At 41.1% G+C, this 21,659-nt stretch overlaps 1 protein-coding gene across 1 annotated transcript in view; it reads right to left on the bottom strand.

Annotated features, from left to right (window-relative positions):
* polr1a (RNA polymerase I subunit A) overlaps nucleotides 1-21,659 on the bottom strand; it is a 129,491-nt gene that overhangs the window by 68,207 nt on the left and 39,625 nt on the right. The window contains exons 7-15 of the mRNA XM_043715974.1: nucleotides 19,735-19,821; nucleotides 18,565-18,673; nucleotides 18,152-18,326; nucleotides 14,895-15,068; nucleotides 13,941-14,063; nucleotides 11,315-11,542; nucleotides 8,403-8,657; nucleotides 3,556-3,747; nucleotides 2,319-2,468 (exon numbers count right to left, since the gene is read on the bottom strand). Of these exons, the coding sequence (XP_043571909.1) occupies nucleotides 2,319-2,468; nucleotides 3,556-3,747; nucleotides 8,403-8,657; nucleotides 11,315-11,542; nucleotides 13,941-14,063; nucleotides 14,895-15,068; nucleotides 18,152-18,326; nucleotides 18,565-18,673; nucleotides 19,735-19,821 (1,493 nt within the window). The remainder of the gene's footprint in view (nucleotides 1-2,318; nucleotides 2,469-3,555; nucleotides 3,748-8,402; nucleotides 8,658-11,314; nucleotides 11,543-13,940; nucleotides 14,064-14,894; nucleotides 15,069-18,151; nucleotides 18,327-18,564; nucleotides 18,674-19,734; nucleotides 19,822-21,659) is intronic.

The raw sequence follows: 21,659 nt of genomic DNA, 5'->3' as shown, positions 1-21,659 counted from the left end.
TTCGAATTAGAGGGGGTAAATTCAGAACAAAAATGCGGAGACATTTCTTCAGCCAGAGAGTGTTGGGCCTGTGGAATTCATTGCCACGGAGTGCAGTGGAGGCTGGGACGCTAAATGTCTTCAAGGCAGAGATTGATAAATTCTTGATGTCACAAGGAATTAAGGGCTACGGGGAGAATGCGGGTAAGTGGAGTTGAAATGCCCATCAGCCATGATTGAATGGCGGAGTGGACTCGATGGGCTGAATGGCCTTACTTCCACTCCTATGTCTTATGGTCTTATTGTAGGTCTATCTACACCAAATGCACCACAGCTGTTTCAGAAGGCAGTTGATCACAACCTTTTCAAGGACAAATAGGGATCGGCAATAAACAACGACACAGCCACTGAGAAATATATCCCCTGAATTAGTAAGAAAAAGAAATAAAGAGAAAACATTTGCATGACCATGGAATTATTCCTGCAGAGAACCAGCATAGATATTTTGGGTCAAATAGCCTTCCTCTTAGCTGTAACCACTATTTAGTGATTCTTTAATTCTTAGGCTGGTTTTGAAGAACATACAATGGCATGTTTTATGATCAAGGGAGCTGACTCCTCCCCAATCAACATTAAAAAGGCACAGAAATCAATAAACATTTTAGCTCTAAATAAGGCAGAAGTTATATTACAGAATCCTCATCCATATTGAGACTGCTGCCAAATGTCTCTGCAGGGTAATCTATTTTCTGCTTACTGCCATCACTATTCCGTTTTAAACGATCTTTTGGGATTTCTCTACCAACAACTAACCCAATAATTAATCCTCAATAGCAGTAAGAGGCAGTCGGTGGAATAAAGATTTAATGGGTGATGCACCTCGAGCAGATTGCCAGAATAGCTGAATCAATTCCATTCTCACAAAGTTGAACGTGTAATGCCAAAACTCTGGAGTCATCTAACTCTCCCAATTTATACATTTATTCCTTTATCAGAGGGATCACCGAGATAAAAATTTCTATGAATACTAGTTAGAGCCTATATATGCCAATATTGTAGGCAGATAACACTTATTATCTATACATATAGGACACATCATACCACTTGGGTACAAGCCAAAAATTATAATAGAAGTTCCAAGCATTGACCTTCCTGGTGAAGTCATTGCTAAGTCCTACACATCAGCAAGAGCCTATTCTAACATTCTTTGTTTGAGTCAGCTTGGCTGATCTCAGCTGGGAACTCATTCAGAACTGGCAGATGAACTGAAGGAGGAGGAAAAAATCACCTGGCTTTCCCTGTTCCTGATCATTAAGGGGCGGGCATGGTGGCTCAGTGATTAGCACTGCTGCCTCACAGCGCCAGGGACCTGGGTTCAATTCCCACCTTGGGCGACTGCCTGTGTGGAGTTTGCATGTTCTCCCCGTGTATGTGTGGGTATCCTCTGGGTGCTCTGGTTTCCTCCCACAATCCAAACATGTGCAGTTTAGGTAAATTGGCCATGCTAAATTGCCCACAGTGTTAGGTGCATTAGTCAGGGGTAAATATAGGGTAGGGGAATGGGTCTGGGTGGGTTCCTCTTCGGAGGGTCAGTGTGGACTTGTTGGGCCGAAGGGCCTGTTTCCATACTGTAGGGAATCTAATCTAATCAGTAAGCCCACTGTAGTGTCTGTGCTTGTGGCAAGAACAGTCGCAGGATTAGACTAGCTGCATCCCGAACACTCGCTATGACAAAAATCCATTAATATCTTATGAAGGTTGAGGGAGCTAGGGTTTTTCTCACTGGAGTAAAGAAGGATGAGAGGTATTTGATAGAGGTGCACAAGATGATGAAAGGCATAGATAGAGTGGATAACCAGAAACTTTTATCCCAGGCTGGAAACAGTTATCACAAGGAGGGATAATTTTAAGATGATTGGAGGAAGATTTATGGGAGATGTTAGAGGTAGGTTCTTTACATAGAGTGGTAGGTATGTGGAATGTACTGCCAGCGGTGGTAGTAGAGTCAGATACATTAGGGACATTTAAGTGACTCTTGGATAGGCACATGGATGATAGTAAAATGAAGGGTATGTAGGTCAGTTTGATCTTAGAGTAGGATATAAGGTCAGCACAACATTGAGGGCTGGGAGGGCTTTTACTATGCTGTAACGTTCTATGTTCTTACATCTCATACTACCAAACACTCAGAAAAAGGCCAGATTGCTGAACTGCCACCGATGGATGATATGCACAGAATCATCATCCTGTCTGAGTCAGGGCTTTGGAGGACAGAAGATGAGGAGGACAATGAACAAGTACCAAATTCATTTCTGAAAGTCAATGGATATATAATATACCTTGGACTCAGACATCCACTCCAGACCAAAGGTCGCCACCATGCGCTGAGCTTCTCTAACCCAAGCCTTGCCACTGATTTTAGATATCCCTATCAAGTTCAATGGCATTTGATCCTTGGGAATTATATTAATCAGCAGCGTTGAAACAACCTGAAAAAAAACAGCAATGTCTTTGATACAGCACAGAAAAAGGGAAGCATCCAGTTATGCTCATTTTCATAAATAGAACTAGTTTAACACAACTATTATAAAATATACCGCAGTTCCTAAGTATCAAAGCCACATCATTTAAAACACATTTTGATTCCTTGCAGTTCAAGTAGGGTTAAAATACACATGATTTTCCCTGTTGCTTTACTGAAGACAGGTGCCCCTGCCCGAAATATCGGCTCTCTTGCTCCTCAGATGCTGCCTCACCTGCTGTGCCTTCTCCAGCGCCACGCTTTGTCAACCCTTTACTGAAGATACCAACTTCAGTTCAGTAATTCTAAGGTGCAGCAGGTAGCACAGTTACATGGCAGATGAGAGACTAATGTCAACCTTGAACCTGTAGCCAAGTGGAAACTCCAAGTGTCTAATATTTCCAGCAGGTAAAATTTCAGGGGCGCACCTCAAATGAAGATTCTCCCAATCACCCATCCTATTGAAAAATCAAGATAGCAGGAAATTTCACAGACAAATTGCAAATGAAAAAAGTTGAGAACACAGGCAGGTGCACCCCATCACTATCAAAATGGGCACAGGCCTTGCATCCTGTTTTCCATTGGCCTACTGAGTTTGATTACATTTTTTTAACCAAAATTTTCATTTTTAAGCAGTGAACTACAGTATCATCAGTGTAACTAGCTAGGAGCTTAATTGTGTGCAGAAACAATATAAAGCTTTCCAAGATAGGAGTTGAGAGTCCAGGGCAGATTTAGATGCAGACCAACTCCCATGAGCTGATAGAATGGCGGAATAGGTTTGAGGAGCTGAATAATCTTTCTCCCATGCAAAAGGAGCTGAATAACAGTCACCAACGTTTTGGCCATACTTAACTAAGGAAAATATCTAAAATAAAATCACCCATTAGGTAGCTTTGCTTGGCAGGATTTTCCAACTGGGTATATCCGATTGAAATCATCAGCAATGTATTTTTTTTACAGTCACGAACTAACCTCAGCTCAGCATCCCAGCACTAATTAACTTTTATCTATCAATACTTTATGATAAGTTGGTTGACAGTCAGCAGAATTACCTGCTTTCCAGTCCAAAGTGGATACGGTTTAAGCACAGCAGGTTGAAGAATCTTCACCCGGCCCTTTTTATCTGTAAGGCCTCGGTAAACAAGCTCCATGTACTGTTCCCGTGTGAAGAAACGGCCACGGATTGTCATGCTGGTGCCAGAAACCATGTGATCCTGAATTAAACCTGCCAAAGGCTTCCCATCCTGAAGGAAAAAAAATACCAACAAGCAGTTTATATTTAATAACTCGTGTAATATCCACAGGGAGGTAACCAGATTACATTCCACAAAATACATTAAAAACATCCTTTATTACTGAGTGGATGGCAAAACATTTTCACTGTTCTGACTATAGCCATTGCCCCAGGGACAGGTGGGTGTAAATTAATGCTCAAGGATCGGTTCACTGTCAATAAAACATCCTGGTAGAGCTTCGTGTTGTCAACAATAACACTGAAACTAAACACAGTTTAAAAGCAGAGGGCAAGTTAGACACCAATGAAGAATTGGATCAAAATGAGGTTGAAAAGGCATTAATCAAAAAAAAAGTGTTTACAAAACTCGGAAGTAATTAGGAAATAAGGTTTCAGGCAAGAACTCCCAAATAGAGACTAAATTAGTAATGGTGGCCACCAAAGCTGGAAGGAGAAGAAACTGACTGGTGATTTGGTGAGCTTAAAGCAGGGTTTGGGTGATAAGAGTGAAAGACTGAGTTGCAGGAGTTGCAAATTTGGGCTGGAGCGAGAGTATCAGGGGCCAGCAGAAGGTGATGAGTATTTTTAAGCAAACTCTTTGGAAACTACTGGTAATACAGAATAGGCCAAACGTAGCAGACATTGAACTCAGGAGGCCAGTAGGGAAGGCATTGATGAAAATATTTTCACTGCAAAGTTTTCACGAGATAATGAAGCAATTCAGAAAAAGTGCAATGAGTTACTCAAAAAATAAAATCCTTCCACACAAGGACTAACCAGCAAGATGGTCAATAAATGGAAGTGGAAAAGGATCAGATTCAATGGATTAAATTCAGTGCAAAACACTACCATTTCAGAAGAGATTGGATTTAAAATGAAGGAAAACAAGGCAGTTGGGAAGTGTTTGACATTATAATCAAGCAAGAATGAGACTGATGTTTCCTCATTCCATTAACCAAAGCACACATACACACACAGCTGTTACAGTGATGGGTGAGGCCTTTGTTGGACACCATGCTTAACAAATCAAATTTGAATGCCCATATTCAGTAATTTGCTCAGGTAACAAAAGAAATTGAAGTAAAGACAAATATATTGTTCGACTTCTCAATTGCATTCCACCAGTTAATAACATCACCTTTTCTTAAAAAAAAGATTTGTTCACATGTTGTGGGCAGCTCTGACGAGACTAGCATTTATTGTCCACCTCTAATTAACAGTCATTTAAGTCATGGAGTATAATTCAGACAGAGATCGATAGGTTCTTGATTGGTAAGGGGATCAAGGTTTATGGGAGAAGGCAGGAGAATGGGGTTGAGAATCATATCAGCCATGATTGGGGAGCTACCTGCCAGCTTGAAGGTAGGAGACAGAGGGTGGTGGTAGAGGGCTGCTTTTAGAACTGGAGTGTGCCTGGCAGTGTGCCTCAAGGATTGATGCTGGGTCCACTGCTTTTTGTCATTTTATATAAATGATTTGGATGTGAATATAGGAGGAACGGTTAGTAAGTTTTCAGATGTCATCAAAATAAGTGGATTTGAGTAAGGCGTTCGACAAGGTTCCCCATGGGAGACTGATTAGCAAGGTTAGATCTCATGGAATACAGGGAGAACTAGCCATTTGGATACAGAACTGGCTCAAAGGTAAAAGACAGAGGGTGGTGGTGGAGGGTTGTTTTTCAGACTGGAGGCCTGTGACCAGTGGAGTGCCACAAGGATCGGCGCTGGGCCCTCGACTTTTTGTCATTTACAAAAGTGATTTGGATGCGAGCATAAGAGGTACAGTTAGTAAGTTTGCAGATGACACCAAAATTGGAGGTGTAGTGGACAGCGAAGAAGGTTACCTCCGAATACAACAGGATCTGGAGCAGATGGGCCAATGAGCTGAGAAGTGGTAGATGGAGTTTAATTCAGATAAATGCGAGGTGCTGCATTTTGGGAAAGCAAATCTTAACAGGACTTATACACTAAATGGTAAAGTCCTAGCGAGTGTTGCTGAACAAAGAAACCTTGGAGTGCAGGTTCATAGCTCTTTGAAAATGGAGTCGCAGGTAGATAGGATAGTGAAGGTGGCGTTTGGCATGCTTTCCTTTATTGGTCAGAGTATTGAGTACAGGAGTTGGGAGGTCATGTTGCGGCTGTACAGGACATTGGTTAGGCCACTGTTGGAATATTGCGTGCAATTCTGGTCTCCTTCATATCGGAAAGATGTTGTGAAACTTGAAAGGATTCAGAAAAGATTTACAAAGATGTTGCCAAGGTTGGAGGATTTGAACTATAGGGAGAAGCTGAACAGGCTGGGGCTGTTTTCCCTGGAGTGTCGGAGGCTGAGGGGTAACCTTATAGAGGTTTACAAAATTATGAGGGGCATGGATATGATAAATAGACTAAGTCTTTTCCCAGGGGTGGGGGAGTCCAGAACTAGAGGGTTTAAGGTGAGAGGGGAAAGATATAAAAGAGACCTAAGGGGCAACGTTTTCACACAGAGGGTGGTACGGGTATGGAATGAGCTGCTTGAGGATGTGGTGGAGGCTGGTACAATTGCAACATTTAAGAGGCATTTGGATGGGTATATGAGTAGTAAGGGTTTGGAGGGATATGGGCCAGATGCTGGCAGGTGGGACTCGATTGGGTTGGCATGGATGGGTTGGACCGAAGGGTCTGTTTCCATGCTTTACATCTCTAGGACTCTAAGTGGAATAGTAGACAATAAAGAAGATTATCTCAGAGTATAATGGGACCTTGATTAAATGGACTAATGGGCTGAGGAATGACAGATGGAGTTTAATTTAGATAAATTTGAGGTATTGCATTTTGGGAAGGCAAATCAGGGCAGGACTGATACACATAACAGCAGTGTTGCTTAGGGGTGCAGGCGCATAGTTCCTTGAAAGTGGAGTTGCAGGTAGACATGGTGGTGAAGGCAGTGTTTGGTACTCTTCCCTTCATTGAGCATAGTAGTTGGCAGGTCATGTTGCAGCTGTACATGACATTGGTCAGGCCACTTTTAGAATACTGCGTTGAATTCTGGTTGCCCTTCTAAAGGAAAGATTTTGCTAAACTTGAAAGGGGCAGAAACAATTTATAAGAATGATGCCAAAGTTTTTCCCCTAGGATGGGGCAGTCCACAACTAGAGGGCACAGGTTTAAGGTGAGGGGGAAAATGATTTAAAAAGGGCCTGAGGGGGTAACTTTTTCATGCAGAAGGTGGTGCATGTCATGGAACAAAGGAAGTCATGGAGGAGGGTACAATTACAATCTTTATAAAGACATCTGGATGGGAATATGAACAGGGAGAGTTTAGAGGGATATGGGCCAAATGCTGGCAAATGGGACTAGGTCAGATAAAGATGTCTGGACAGTGCAGATAAATTGGGCTGAAGAGTTTGTTTCCATGCAGTATGACTCTAACTCGATAACTGAATGGTGATGCAGATTCAATGGGCTGAATGGCCTACTTTGTCCCCTAGATCTTACAGTCAACCACATTTCTGTGGGTCTGGAATCTCATATGCCAGACCAAGGGTAGCAGATTTCCATCCCTCACGTACCGTTAGTGAATCAGATGAATCTTTACAACAAGTGTCAGTAGTTACATGACCACCATTAGATTAGCTCTTTATTGAACTCAAAAGTTCACAAACTGCCATGGCAGGATTCAAACTCGTCTCCAAAACATTAGGATGAGGTTGTGGATTGCTCTCATGACATTATCTCTACAGCACCATCTCCCCCTAGTGGTCTCAAATTCAATGTTGGGTTGCTTGCCGCAAACCTTGATCCTGTCGATCAAAGATCGATTTATCCAGGTCTCAAGTATGCAGTCATTGCTGACCTACACCCCACATGCCCTCTTCCCCCAACCCTAGCCTCACTGAGTATAACTGCTTCCCTGATCACACAGATCCTTGATCCTGTACTGACTCATTTCCTCTCAAAAGCTCTGTATCCTGACATTACCCAAAATTCCAGCCATCCACCTGCTGAAGATGGACAACTCTGAGAGGAGAGTGTCAGCCAGTGTTGCCACTACATTGTGGCCGAGTTTCTGTGCTGGCTTTGTATTGCGCATGTGCAACAATAGTGAACAGATATAGACCTTCTATATTACTACTAGTGAATCCAGGAAAAATGGCATCTGGAAGCTCCTATCCAAGTTGCAAATTCAAATTCCAGACAATTGTGGAAAATCTGGTCACCATGACCCAGTGTAAAAGTCCATCAATATTCTCCATTAAGACACAATAGGAATGGTTATTTGGACCAATTACAGAAAGACTGTCAGCACCTGTGAAACTATATCCTGACCAGAAATCTCAATATTTCAGAATCAGTAATAAAATGCAACAAATGGGAAGGATTAGGAATTGTACTGTGCCTATTCTATAAAGGCACTCACCATCCTAACAGGCAAATATATCACTGCTCCTTCACTATCACTAGGATAAATTTCCTCTGTTATGGCATTATGGGAGCATCTACACCAAATGAACTGCAGGAATTTTAGAGGCAGCTCACCTTCTCAAGAGTAACTAACAATGAGCAATCAATTCTCACCCAGCATGCAATTCTTACATGCCATGAATGAATAAAAAAGAAAATACTTTTGCTCTTAAGGAGAGAATAATAATTTTCCAATCTTCACCTGCTGCCATTATGTACTTGCCTTGGGAACCAAATACTGTTCGTCAGTACTAGCAATTACATAAGCCTCTGCTCGGCCAAGTTCATTCTGTGGAAAGTGTGCATTCATTTCATCCCCATCAAAATCAGCATTGTAGGCTTTACAGTTCGCATAGTGAAGCCGCAGGACCTTCTCTCCTGGTAGGATCCGGGCCCGGTGGGCCTGGATGGACGGCCTGTGCAAAGTAGGTTGACGGTTCAGCAACAGAACATCTCCGTTCTTAATATGCCGGCACACCTTTCAAAACAATATAACATATTTTATCAGTTCACTATTAACAAGTTATATGGATGTATGAGGTTGAAGCACGACTAGCTGGTACATCTGATGTCTCTGATGGCTCCCTCTTAGGATTCTCTAATGTCATTGGCCTCACTATTTCTACTTATTTCACACCCTCCCTATCTTTAAAACTCAATTTTCCTCTTTCATATCCTACACAACTATCCTGCAGTGCCACACAAAGCTTGGTTTTAAATATCCTGCTCTGAAGAAACTCCATTGGTCTCTACACAAAAGGACCGGATGGAAGAAAAAGCTTATCACTGTCTCAGGTGTACATCTAACATTACCCTTGTCAGCAGATTTCATGGCAATGTCATTATTCAGCATATTAACCTCCATCTTACTTGGGTCAACTCTCAATACTGCCTTCATTTTCACCAGGTCATGGCAGCACCACCAAATACCATGCCATTGTCTCCAGATTGTCACTGACCAAATCTTCCCTGGAGATCATCTTTCCACAGCCCACAACATCATAGCTGACCACACATGACCCAATTCTACCTCGTCCTCAAAGTCCCCAAACAGGACCTTCTAATAGGCCTTTTGCTTCAGCAAACTAAAAAATTTAATTGACTTTGATTCCAATTTTGATCATTCTCTCAGTTCACTTGGCCCAATGAGACTGCTCTTTGTTTCAACAACTTCAGGCATCGAAGCTCTGGATTGGTGATCAAACAATATGTATTCTAAGTCCATGATCACCAAAACTACCATGACTACACTTCCTCGCACCTCATTTTTCTGTACTGACTCTGTTCCAATATCCCAGATTCTCTGCTTCAGTTGTTCAGATGTTGCAATCTCCCACACTAGCACTTCTAATGCGTCTTCCTTTATCCTTGAACAAGGATTCATGCCATACAGAACTGATCAGGCCCCTAACCATAATTCACAATTCACATATTTCAGCTCTCATCCCATCTCCTCCTTCCTCGAACCATGATGGGGGTGCAACTCACCAGCCTCCATATTTAATGACTGATCTGCTGCCATGTCCATCAGCTGCTGTTTGGTGATTCCACTACACAGATCATCTACTCCCTCCAACATTCTGAAAAGTCCATTCCCTCCTTTGTCAATTCCATAATCATACCCAACACCCACTTTCTTTCCTCTAGCACCTTTCCATGCAAGCACAGGAGAACCAACATTTGCTCTTTTACCTTCTTTATCCTCACCAAGGGCAGTACTATCAGTTATGAGACTAAGGCAGATGAAGGGACAGATTGGACGATTTCATAGAATGGTGGAACAGGCTTGAGGAGTGGAATACAGTACCCCTGTTCCTATACAAAAGGAGTTGAATAAAAATAAACAAACATTTGCTGTACTTAAACTTGTGAAAGCTTCTGCAAGATCAGCCATTCCATCATTTGACTCTGCTCAGATTTCCTGCCAGATGCATCCTATCAAGATTATCAGCACTCAGATTTTACTGTCATAAACTAGACACAATTTATCATCCTATCACAAATTAATCTTTTATCAACATCAATCAAGATAGGCTGCTCAACTGTCAGCAAAATCACTTCTCTACAGTTCTGCCCTTACACCTCCTTCATTGAAGGCCTTACTTCACTCCTTTCAAGTGGAGCAGGGATTTATTTGCATTACTTCAATTTAGTACAGCTGCATTTGCTGTTCAAGACATCATCCCTTCTACCTTGAGTGGATCAATCACAGATTAGGTGATCATCTTAAGGAACACTGCCATTCAGTTAACAAGTATGAAGCTGAGCTTCCTGTCATCTGCCATATTAATTCTCTACTCTGCTCTCACTTTGAATTTTCTGACTCTGGCCTGCTGCAGTGTTCCAGCTCAATGTAAGCTCAAGGAACATCACTACAGCTTTCAACTTCACATTCTACAGCCAACTGACGAAACAGTCAATTCAACAGGTTAATGTCATAGCACAATGGGATAGAGGTTTTTGTTTTTCTCTCTCAGCTTCCCTTTTATCACTTTACGTTTGGACATCAGTTATCCTGCTGATAGAGTGTAAACAAAAGATGTGCCTGCAGGAGGTATGAATGGTAGGATAACTGATGTTTAAACATAAGGTGATAAGACAGTAATAGAAAAAAAACCTCCATCACATGTTGCTATGACATTAAATTGTTGTATTCACTGTTTATCCAAAAGACTGTAGAATGCCAATTTGAAAGATGAAGTGATGTTCCTTGAGCTTGCATTGAGCTGGTTTCTTTTATAAAATAGGTCACTAGACTCAAAATATTAATGCTGCTTTCACCACTGAGGCTGTCAAACCTGCTGAGTTCCTCTTTTGGTTCTTTACTCATCACTTTGGCCATGCACCAAACTTTTTGTCATTTAATATCTCCCGCCCTCCACCTCACCACACATCTTCCCTTTTGTTCTTCTTCCCTCCCATTTACAAAAGATAGTTCTAATTTTCATCAGTTCTAATGAAAGCTTTGCAATCTGAAGTGTACACTTAGTTTTTCTCTCCATAGATACTGCCACACCTGCAGAGTATTGCCAGCATTCTATCCTTTGATTATTAACTTACTTGAAACCATTTGTCATTCTGTGCAAAATAAATGAGACATTTCTTCAACTTTAATTGCCAATGGCATCCACTTACAATTTTCATGCCTAAGCTCTGTTCGCCAGTGCTTGGTGTTAACAGTTGTTTGGCAATGGCTTCTCTCTGGGTTGGGTTTGATGCACTCAGAATAGTACGAGACCCATCTTCATTAATTACCATAGAAGCCCCAGGATGTGCATTCGGCCCATTTAATACTGCTTGCCTCAGCTCCTGCACATTCCATGGTGTCACTGGCTGAGGATAGGTTAGCTTTGTAGCAAAAACCTTGTAAGAGAAAGAAAAGTAAACACACACACACACACACACGCATATTACATGGTTTCCTCCGGGTGCTCCGGTTTCCTCCCACAGTCTAAAGATGTGCAGGTCAGGTGAATTGGCCATGCTAAATTGCCCGTAGTGTTAGGTAAGGGGTAAATTTAGGGGTATAGGTGGGTTGCGGTTCGGTGTGGACTTGCTGGGCCGAAGGGCCTGTTTCCACACTGTAATGTAATCTAAATGCAATCTAATGTCATGCTTTGGCCTTTTCTAGCAGCTCAGTATGCTGCAGTTTAAAAGCTGACTAAAGTCTCTCTATTGCCAGTATCTCCAGTAACGCTAAGTGTAGAATGAGATTTGGTCCAGCTTCAGTGGGCTATTCATTCGGAACCTTACAAGAAGGTTTGGAAGTGGAAACTTTCAGCAACCTCATTCAGTTGGTTTGAACGCCCAATATGTAAAGTGTTCAATGAACACAATGAAACCACACTGTAGACAAAACTGCTTCAGGATTTAGCATAATCTTCAAAGCTTTCAGTTACTCAGCCATGTCCAAGCATCTACAGGCCTTATAGTCGAAGAAGGAAAAAATAAGGAACTGCAGGTCTTACTTATTTAAATTATTTAAGGGAGTCACAATTTAAGTTTGAAATGAAACACATACAACCTGTCCAGACTATCTTTTAGTTGAGACATCCATAAAATGTTTGACAATATTCTGTATCAGATACTTTTAACTGAACTAAAATTAAATTCAGTTTTAAAATGTAATTGTTTGGAAGACAAATTTAGCAGCCAATATGCTGCAAGATTACACAATAATGAAATGGAGGACACGTTGTTAATGAGTATTGAGAAGATTTGTAGCCCAGGTTGGGGTTCTGGATGTAGGTTTGCTCGCTGAGCTGGAAGGTTCATTTTCAGGCGTTTCGTCACCATAGTAGGCAACATCTTCAGTGAGCTTCCTGCTTTTGATTTATATGTTTGGATTTCTTTGGGACAGTGATGTCATTTCCTGTGGTGATGTAATTTCCTGTTCTTTTTCTCAGGGGTGGTAAATGGGATCCAAGTCAATGTGTTTGTTGATAGAGTTCCGGTTAGAATGCCATGCTTCGAGGAATTCTTGGAGTGTCTCTGTTTGGCTTGTGCGAGGATGGATGTGCTGTCCCAGTCAAAGTGGTGTCCTTCCTTATCTGTATGTAAGGATACTAGTGAGAGTAGGTCAGGTCTTTTTGTGGCCAGTTGATGTTCATGTGTCCTGGTGGCTAGTTTTCTGCATGGTTGTCCAATATAGTATTTGTTACAGTTCTTGCACAGCATTTTGTAAACGACATTAGTTTTGCTTGTTGGACCCCATTTACCACCTCCTGACAAGAATAATAGGAAAGGACATCACCACACGAAATGACATTACCAACCCAAAGAAACCCAATCATATAAATAGAAAGCAGTAATCATCGGCAGTGCTTCATCTAGAGGCTCACTGAAGATGTTACCTGGTATGGTGACAAACATCTGAAAAATGAACCTTCCAGCTCAGTGAGCAAACCTACATCCACAAGTTGTTAATGTTGAACAGGGAATTCGCCACCTCTCACATCCACTATTCGCATACTTCTACATCCATCTGTGCAACCTGATGAGGCTTTTGTTAATCATCACATGGGAAGACACCAAGTCTAGCTCAATATGACCTGAGGAAGTGATTCATTGGATCTCTGTTGCTTCAAATTTTTAAGAAAGGCCTGAATATCAGAACAAAGGGTTTCCTTGCACTCATTACCCCATCCTTCTAGATGGTGACATTATGAGTTTGAGAGATGCTGCACAAGCAGCTTTGGTGGTGGTGAAGGCAGGAAAGCATGAAGTAAAGACACAAATTTAATCCAGCAAAAAGTAAATTTCAAACTAAGTTAAACAAATCTTCAAGGACATTTAATACTTTGTGAATTGCCTGGACGAGGCAAGCAGAAAAACAAAGCCTACAGACTTTCAAAATGCAGCTACATGCTGTTTGGAAGAGCAAACTATCAGAGAACCAAGTTTCAACGGATAGAATAGACTCATGTTGTTCTGAATATCTATAACCAGTTTATAGTTCTACTACAAGAGATTAAGCTGTTGGGACTGTTGTTTCATTTATTTTAATTGAGTCATTGAGCAATATACTGATAGTTACTGGACGAATCAAGATTTAGTTTAAATAGATAGATCTTGTTTTAGTACTTTTCATATCACGTTCCACCTGTTTGTCAAGCAAACCAGAAACTGCAGTCTGGTTAGTCCTATAAAATCCTAATTTTCATTATTTTCCTAACAATTCTTAACCCATAACTAAACCTGTAGCACCATAAAAATATTTACCCCTGCTTACATACCAGGACAGATCTAAAATCAAGATTACCATTGGAATACCAATCTCATTGGTATTGATGTACATGTCAGGGCAGATGACTGAACGAGCTGCATAATCCACACGTTTTCCCATCATGTGTTTACGGAAGAGACCGTCCTTCTTCTCCAGGATCTATGTTTAAGAAAAGTGTAATCTTTTGAAAGAGGAAATATCACTTCCTACTTGTTCACCCACACAAGACTTGAAACGTGACCTTGCTTCTAATGTGCCCTTCCACTATGAATGGAATATGAAATAAAATTATAAATCTGACTGTGGTTTTACTTCACTACTAATCTCACTACCATCTCTAATGAAGCTAAATATAGTTCTGGTGCTTTTGATATTCAACCCAACCTGCATATTTCAGTATAACCCTGGACAATGCTGTGCCAATACTGTGCAATAGGACAGCTGGCTGGATCCTGTCATTACCTAATGTTCATGCTGAGGTTGCCAAGGCAACATCTCAGCCAAAGAGAACTGTTAATCAACACCACTTACCTGAGCATCAGCACCCTTTCCCTGTAAACAAATTGTTGGGATTGTTTGAAATTTGGAATTAATGTGTTTTTCTGATGGGTGAAGACAGTTTACAACATAATTCTCTTTTCAATTTATGTTCTATATTACCAAACCACCATTCATAATTCTTCACTTAAAATATTGTTATTTCCAACTTAACTTTCATCTGAAGCTATCAACCGACTGATTTCCATAAAATGATTTGGTAATCTTTACATTTCTTCCTGCTGCAATGATCAATTTTAAAAACTACAACAATGAATTGTTCAGGTAGCTTCAGTCACCAACATGTTGCCTCAAGCAATATATCTATTGAGAGAAGATTTTCTAATTCAATATTTGTTAAAAATGTAATGCCATATTTGGTACTAGCAATTCAAATAATGGAATAAACTACAGCAAAGTAGAATGCAATCATTATTTACATCTTCAGCATACCTGACGGACACCCGGAAACTTGTCTGTAATCAGCTTGTCCATATCACTGTCAAAAACAATGTTGACATGGCTTTGAAGGTGTATCCAGGCACTGTAGAGTTTATCTGTCAATGTCTGTCCAGGAATACCAGCTAAAAAGGCAAGGTCCATCCTGGTTGGTGTCTTGTCTTCTGGCTGAAAGTTCAATAAGCGGTGTTTATTGTGAAGTCTGCACTTCTCTTAAAGAAGATAATCACCTTGACGTTTTTCTGTTTCTCACCCTACAGTTGCTGCCAGACATGCTATTTTAATTTCAGATTTTCTACATCCGCAGATTTTTATAAAAAATCTTATGTACTGTTGTTTCTCTTCTGTGCACATGTGCTTTTTTGTCTGTCAGCCTCTCCTTCACCTTGTCGGAATGGCCATTATTTGTTGAGTTTTGACAGTGAGGTTTAACCAATGTTCAGATTGTGAGCAGTAATACATCAGAATTTACATCCTCACTTAATGATCAAGCAACACATACTACAGACAGGGATCAGTGAATGCAGATCAAGGGCCAGAACACTAATTGATTTGCTGTTTCCTTGCAACAGACACAGAAGCCAACTGCAACTAACTTCTAATTAGCTGTCTCATTCACTGAGATCTGCTATCAGCCATATCAGAAAGAGATAGTCATAGACAAGAGAGGCAGGACAGGGCAAAAGTGAGGACTGCAAATGCTGGAAACCAGAGTTTTGATTAGAATGGTGCTGGAAAAGCACAGCAGATCAGGCAGCATCTGAGGAGCAGGAAAATCGACGTTTCGGGCAATGAAGGGCTTTTGTCTAAAACGTTGATTTTCTTGCTCCTCAGATGCTGCCTGACTGGTGGTGCTTTTCCAGCACCACCCTAATCTAAAAAGGGAGTCAGGACAATCTTTCAAATCTACAAACATAAATAAGAGGAGTAGGACATCAGCCCCCTCGAACCTGCTTTGCCATTTAATAAAATAATGGCTGACACGTTTGTGGCCTTAAACCTGCAATCCTTGAAGATAACACATGACCTATAATGCTAGTCAAGAATCTTCCTCCCTTCCTTAAAAATATTCAGTGTCCTTGTCTCCATTGGTATCTAGGGAAGAGAGTTCCAAAGACTCAATGCTCAAAAACAAACCTCCTCCTCATCTCTGCTTTTACAGGACGAACCCTTAGTTATAGTCTCTCACACAGGGCGAGACTATTGTTTCAGCATCTACCCTCTCAGGACCTTTTGTTTCAATAAGATTACATCTCATGCTTCTAAACACAGAAACTAAAAGCAGGAGTAAGCTATTCAGCCCTTCAGGTCTGCTCTGCCACTTGTTATGATCATGGCTGATCACCCAACTTAATAGCCTGTTCCTGCTTTTCCTCCCTTGCCTTTGATCTTCTTAGCCCCAAGTTCTATATCCAACTCCTTTTTGAAATTATACAATATTTTAGCCTTGGGTGTTTTCTGGGTAGCAAATTCCACAGGCTCACCACTGTCGAGACGAAGAAATTACTCATCTCTGTCCTAAAAGATTTATTCCATATCGCTAGACTGCGACCAATTTGATACAGGTCCACCTTGTCCAACGTTTCTTCACGAGATAGCCAAGATGAAAGTTCTCAGTTAAGTCAACTTTTCCTGAACTGCTTCTCATGCATTCACATCCTTTCTTAAATAAGGAGACTAAAACTATATATATTACTCCAGATATTAGCCTCTTAACCTTTTTTATACAACTGCAGAAAAATATTCCTACTTTTACTTTCCATTTCCTTGCAATAAATAACAACGTTTCATTTGCTTTTCTAACTATTTGCACCTGTATACAGGATTCATGATTTGTGATTTATGTTAATAGGACATCTCTGTTAATCATTTCTTTCAGTCTCTCGCTATTTAACTAAAATGCAGTTTTTCTATTCTTCCTGCCAAAGTGGACACGCTTGCATTTTCCCACATTATACTCCATCTGTCAAATTTTGCCCATCACTGAACCGATCATAAAATCATGAGTAGCATGGATAGGGGAAATAGATAAGGTCTTTTCCCTGGGGTGGGGGAGCCTAGAACTCGAGGGCATAGGTATAGGGTGAGAGGGGAAAAGTTTAAAAAGGACCTAAGAGGCAACATTTTTCACACAGAGGGTGATGCCTGTATGGAATGAGCCGCCAGAGGAAGTGGTAGAGGCTGGTACAATTATACCATTTACAAGTCCTGGATGGATATATGAATAGGAAGGGTTTAGAGGGATATGGCCCAAGTGCTGGTAAATAGGACTAGATTAGGTTAAGATATCTGGTTGGCATAGATGAGTTGGACTGAAGGGTCTGTTGCTGTGCTGTACAGCTCTATGATTCTGTAATTCTATCGACACTCTTCTACTCGTGTCCATTACTTTCCTACCTATTTTTGTACTATTAGTAAATTCAATCCATTCATCCAAACCAATTATGTAGACGGTAAATAAATTAAGGTTCCAGCACCCATCTCTGCGGCACAACATTTGTTGCATCCTGTCAGCCCAAAAATGATCACCTTCTGCTTTCTTTTCACCAATCAATCCTTTATTCATCTAATATGTTACCCTGCACACCAGCTTTCATCATGACTGCCAGAAAGCATATTGATCCATAAGGGAAACTTATCCCTCGTTTACCCAAATTATTCTTTCATAAATAAATTCTTGCCAACAGTGAACAGAAAGTGTTCACTCCTGGGTAATGTTTTCTTTCTGATATTGTGTATGAGCTTCAGCATGAGAAAGGGTCAAAATTAGGCAGAAAATAACTGAAGCTAAAGTTTATTTGAAAACGTAACTAGCACGATGATAAAAGGAGAGCCTGGAAATGTGACTTACTTGGATTTCCAAAAGGCATTTGATAAGGTACCATACAAAAAGGTTAACTTCAAGATAAAGGTCATGGATAAAAGTCTGTTTACACACAAGCAGCAGAGTGCAGAGATGACCGGAACATTGTCAAGTTGCTGAGTTGTTCCTTTCACAGGATGTGTGTGTCACTGGTAAGGTCAGCATTTGTTGACTGCTTCCAGCAAACTGACTTGCTCAGTCATGTCAAGGGCAGTTAAGAGTCAATAAAAGTTGCTGTGGGTCTGGACTTAGATTTAGACCAGGTAAGCATGGCAGATTGCTTTCCCTAATGCAGTGTGAAGTAGCCATACAGCTGCATTTAAACTGGATTTTGTTAGTTAACAGCAGTTAGCTTGCAGTTATTTCAAACAAACATAAAAAATCTTACAACAGGTATCGCTGATATCTCCTCTGTGTAAATGGATTGCACTGTCTTGATTTGCTCCTGTGCCATTAGAGCCAGAAGCTTGTGTATCACTTGAACATCTTTCATCACAGCTTGCAGATTAACCGTTTGACCATTGGTGAACATCTGGTCTCCCAGTCGATTGACTGGACGAAATCTATTGATTGCAAAAACAAAAGATGATGTGCCACAGAAACACAAATCATTCTGAAAATCTTTTGTGGTATTTCAGACCTATTGTACCGGAAAAGTTAATCTTCCCCACAAAAAACTCGGAGAACTATGACTTGCAACAAATGTGTGTTTTTTAAAATGTGAAAATGTTTAACAAAATTACCATTTTGATACTATATTGCCATTTGCCAGGACAAGTTGACTGTTTAACGTAGTTTTACCTGGAAGGAGGTACAACAAGTACATCCAGAAAAAACATGTCAAGATTCCAGCTGGACTTTGTATTCCCATGTATTCTCAAGCCAGGAAATAGATATTTCAGGAAGAAGCCTAACAGAAATAATAGATTGGTTGGAGTGAAGGACAAGGATATAGATTTTACATATAGCATTATTTCCTGAGCCTTTCTTAGCATGTGGATCAGAGACTGTCAAAGATTTAGAGTAAAATTGCTTTCGAATTTAATTCGCACTGATCTATCAGTCATGATTGAATAGCAGAGCAGCCTAATTTCTACTTCTATGGTCTTAGAACAAACACAGCAATACTAAGCCAGGCCATTGCCATTACACTTTAGATTAGATTAGATTAGATTACTTACAGTGTGGAAACAGGCCCTTCGGCACAACAAGTCCACACCGACCTGCAGAAGCGCAACCCTCCCAGACCCATTTCCCTACATTTATCCCTTCACCTAACACTATGGGCAATTTAGCATGGCCAATTCACCTAACCTGCACATTTTTGGTCTGTGGGAGGAAACAGGAGCACCCGGAGGAAACCCACGCAGACACGGGGAGAATGTGCAAACTCCACACAGTCAGTCACCTGAGGCAGGAATTGAACCCAGGTCTCTAGTGCTGTGAGGCAACAGTGCTAACCACTGTGCCACCGTGCTGCCCACCACTTAAACACAGACTGAAGTTTAACATGATAAAAATCCAATAGTGAAAACTATAACGGCATGGGTTTAATCATGAGCATTGCATTTTCATTTAAGATGCAACAGTGTGAAGTTCAACGGTCATGGAGGACTTGATGTGGACTCCATTACCACAGGTCATAAATGGATAGATGCCCAAGTCAGCTATACAATAACGAGATCAGCTATGGATTGCCAGCACAACCGCTTCTCCTTAATACTGAATAATTATTACCTCTACTCAAAAGCAAAGGCTGAAAACACTGAGCATTTGTAAATGGATGACAGGCTTGTAAATGGATCACAAAGTCAAATTTCAAAAACAAAAATACATATTTATGGTTTAATAGGAACTGCCCACCTCCTGCAAGTTTGCCAAGCATCCTTCTGAGCATAATTAAATTGTCTCTACCACCCTCTCCTGAAACTATCATTCGTCCCCTTTAAGGCAGATACATAAACCATTTACCATCATTTTTCCACAGTGCCAACATGTGGTCTCTTGCAGTAGTGGGAGTCAGAAATCCTCGTTTTCCTAACAGCAAATCATCAAGACCTTGTCCAAAAGGTAGAAATAAAAAGATAAATACTAGTCTCAAGTCATGATTAAAAAAATTAGAACTTGCACTTATAAACATTTTCAATGTATTGCAAATGACATTAGAATTCATTAATCACTCTAAGTCTACCATCTGTTATGGATGAAAACTTGACAAATATATACACAGCAAGGCCTCACAAATAACAGAACAATAAATTACCAGTTCGTCCACACAGAGGAAGTGAGGACTGCAGATGCTGGAGAAAAGCACAGAAGGTCAGGATGCACCAAAGGAGCAAGAGAGTCGATGTTTTGGGCATTCATCACATTCCTGATGAAGGGCTTACGCCCGAAACGTTAACTCTCCTGCTCCTCCGATGCTAACTTTTCCAGTGCCACACTTTTGGACAGTTAATCCACACTCACTTGTTCAAATCACAGCCAGAGCATTAGAACACGAGCAATGGCTTCTTTTCTTCAATTCAAAATCCCTTCTCAGCCTCAACACAACATTTTCAAGTCACATAACATCACTCACTACATGTCCAGAGCTCCCCATTCCTCTGACATCTCAGAAGTAGCCCCGATCTTCAGCCAATGTCTTCTACCTCCTGGGTTCCATCGAACAAAATTTCATTCCTAAACTCTTCACTTCCCACTCTTACTTTTACAAGACTATAGGATCATATTTTCCAATATTTCCTTCAATAGGTTCAAGTCCATTTTTTAGATTACATCTTTGGGAAGTGCTTTGGGAGGTTGCAGTTCATGGCGTTGATTTGTTTTATGGAGTTGGTTGTGGGATGGATGTTGATCAATATGCCATGAACCCTTTTACATTCATTCTAAAAGATGGGCATTGATTCAAGAGTTGAAGCCACACCTCCATCAATGCAGCAACCGTTCAGTAGTGCAGTGAAGCACCAGAATTTCAATAAGAACAGAGAGGATGGTGGTGGCATTCTTACTCAAGGGTAGTATTACTGCAGCTGGGATAACACTCGAGGACTCATCAACTGAGGGAGTTTGGGCTGAGGTTAGAAATAGGAAAGGAGAGGTCACCTTGCTGGAGCTTTCTGTCGGCCTATGAATTATTCCAGGGATGTACAGGAAAGGATAGGAGTGAGAATAACAGGGTAGTTGTTATTGGGGAGCTTCAACTTCCCCAGTATTGATGAAGTAATATAGTTCAAGGAGATTAGATGGATCAGTTTTTGTTCAATGCATGTCGAAGAATTTTCTAACACTGTACGTAGACAAGCCAACATATTGGATTTGGTACTGTGGAATGAACACGGCGAGGTGTTAGATTTGGAGGCAGGTGAGCACAATTCGGGTATGTTTCCAATAGCAATGGCAGGAATAGGAATATACTGCAGGAAAAGAGGTGTAAGAGGGGAAAGGCAATTATGATGCGACTAGGCAAGATTTAGAATCAATAAGATGGGGAAGGAAACTGCAGGGGTTGGACACACTTGAAATGTGGAGCTTATTCAAGGTATAGCTACTGCAGGTCCTTGATAAGTATCAGGCATAGAGGTAGTTGTCGAGAGAGGGAGCCATGGTTTACTAAAGAAGCAGAAGGTCTTATCAAGAGGAAGAAGACTAATGTGAGGATAAGGCGTGAAGGCTTAGTTAGAGGGCTTGAGAGTTATAAGTTAGCCAGAAAAGACCTAAAGAGAGGGCTCAGCGCAGCTAGGAGGCAACATGAGAAGTTGTTGGTGGATAGGATGAAGGAAAACCAAGGTATATCGCCGATCTCCGACTTCATGCCTAACCCCGCCCCCACGCCCATCTCCGTCACCACGTCTAACCCCGCCCCTTCGCCTATCGCCATCACCACGCCCGACCCC

The sequence above is a fragment of the Chiloscyllium plagiosum genome, chromosome 1, assembly GCF_004010195.1.
Source record: "Chiloscyllium plagiosum isolate BGI_BamShark_2017 chromosome 1, ASM401019v2, whole genome shotgun sequence".
In the NCBI taxonomy this organism is placed as follows: domain Eukaryota; kingdom Metazoa; phylum Chordata; class Chondrichthyes; order Orectolobiformes; family Hemiscylliidae; genus Chiloscyllium; species Chiloscyllium plagiosum.
This window is presented reverse-complemented; position numbering and strand designations above follow the sequence as displayed.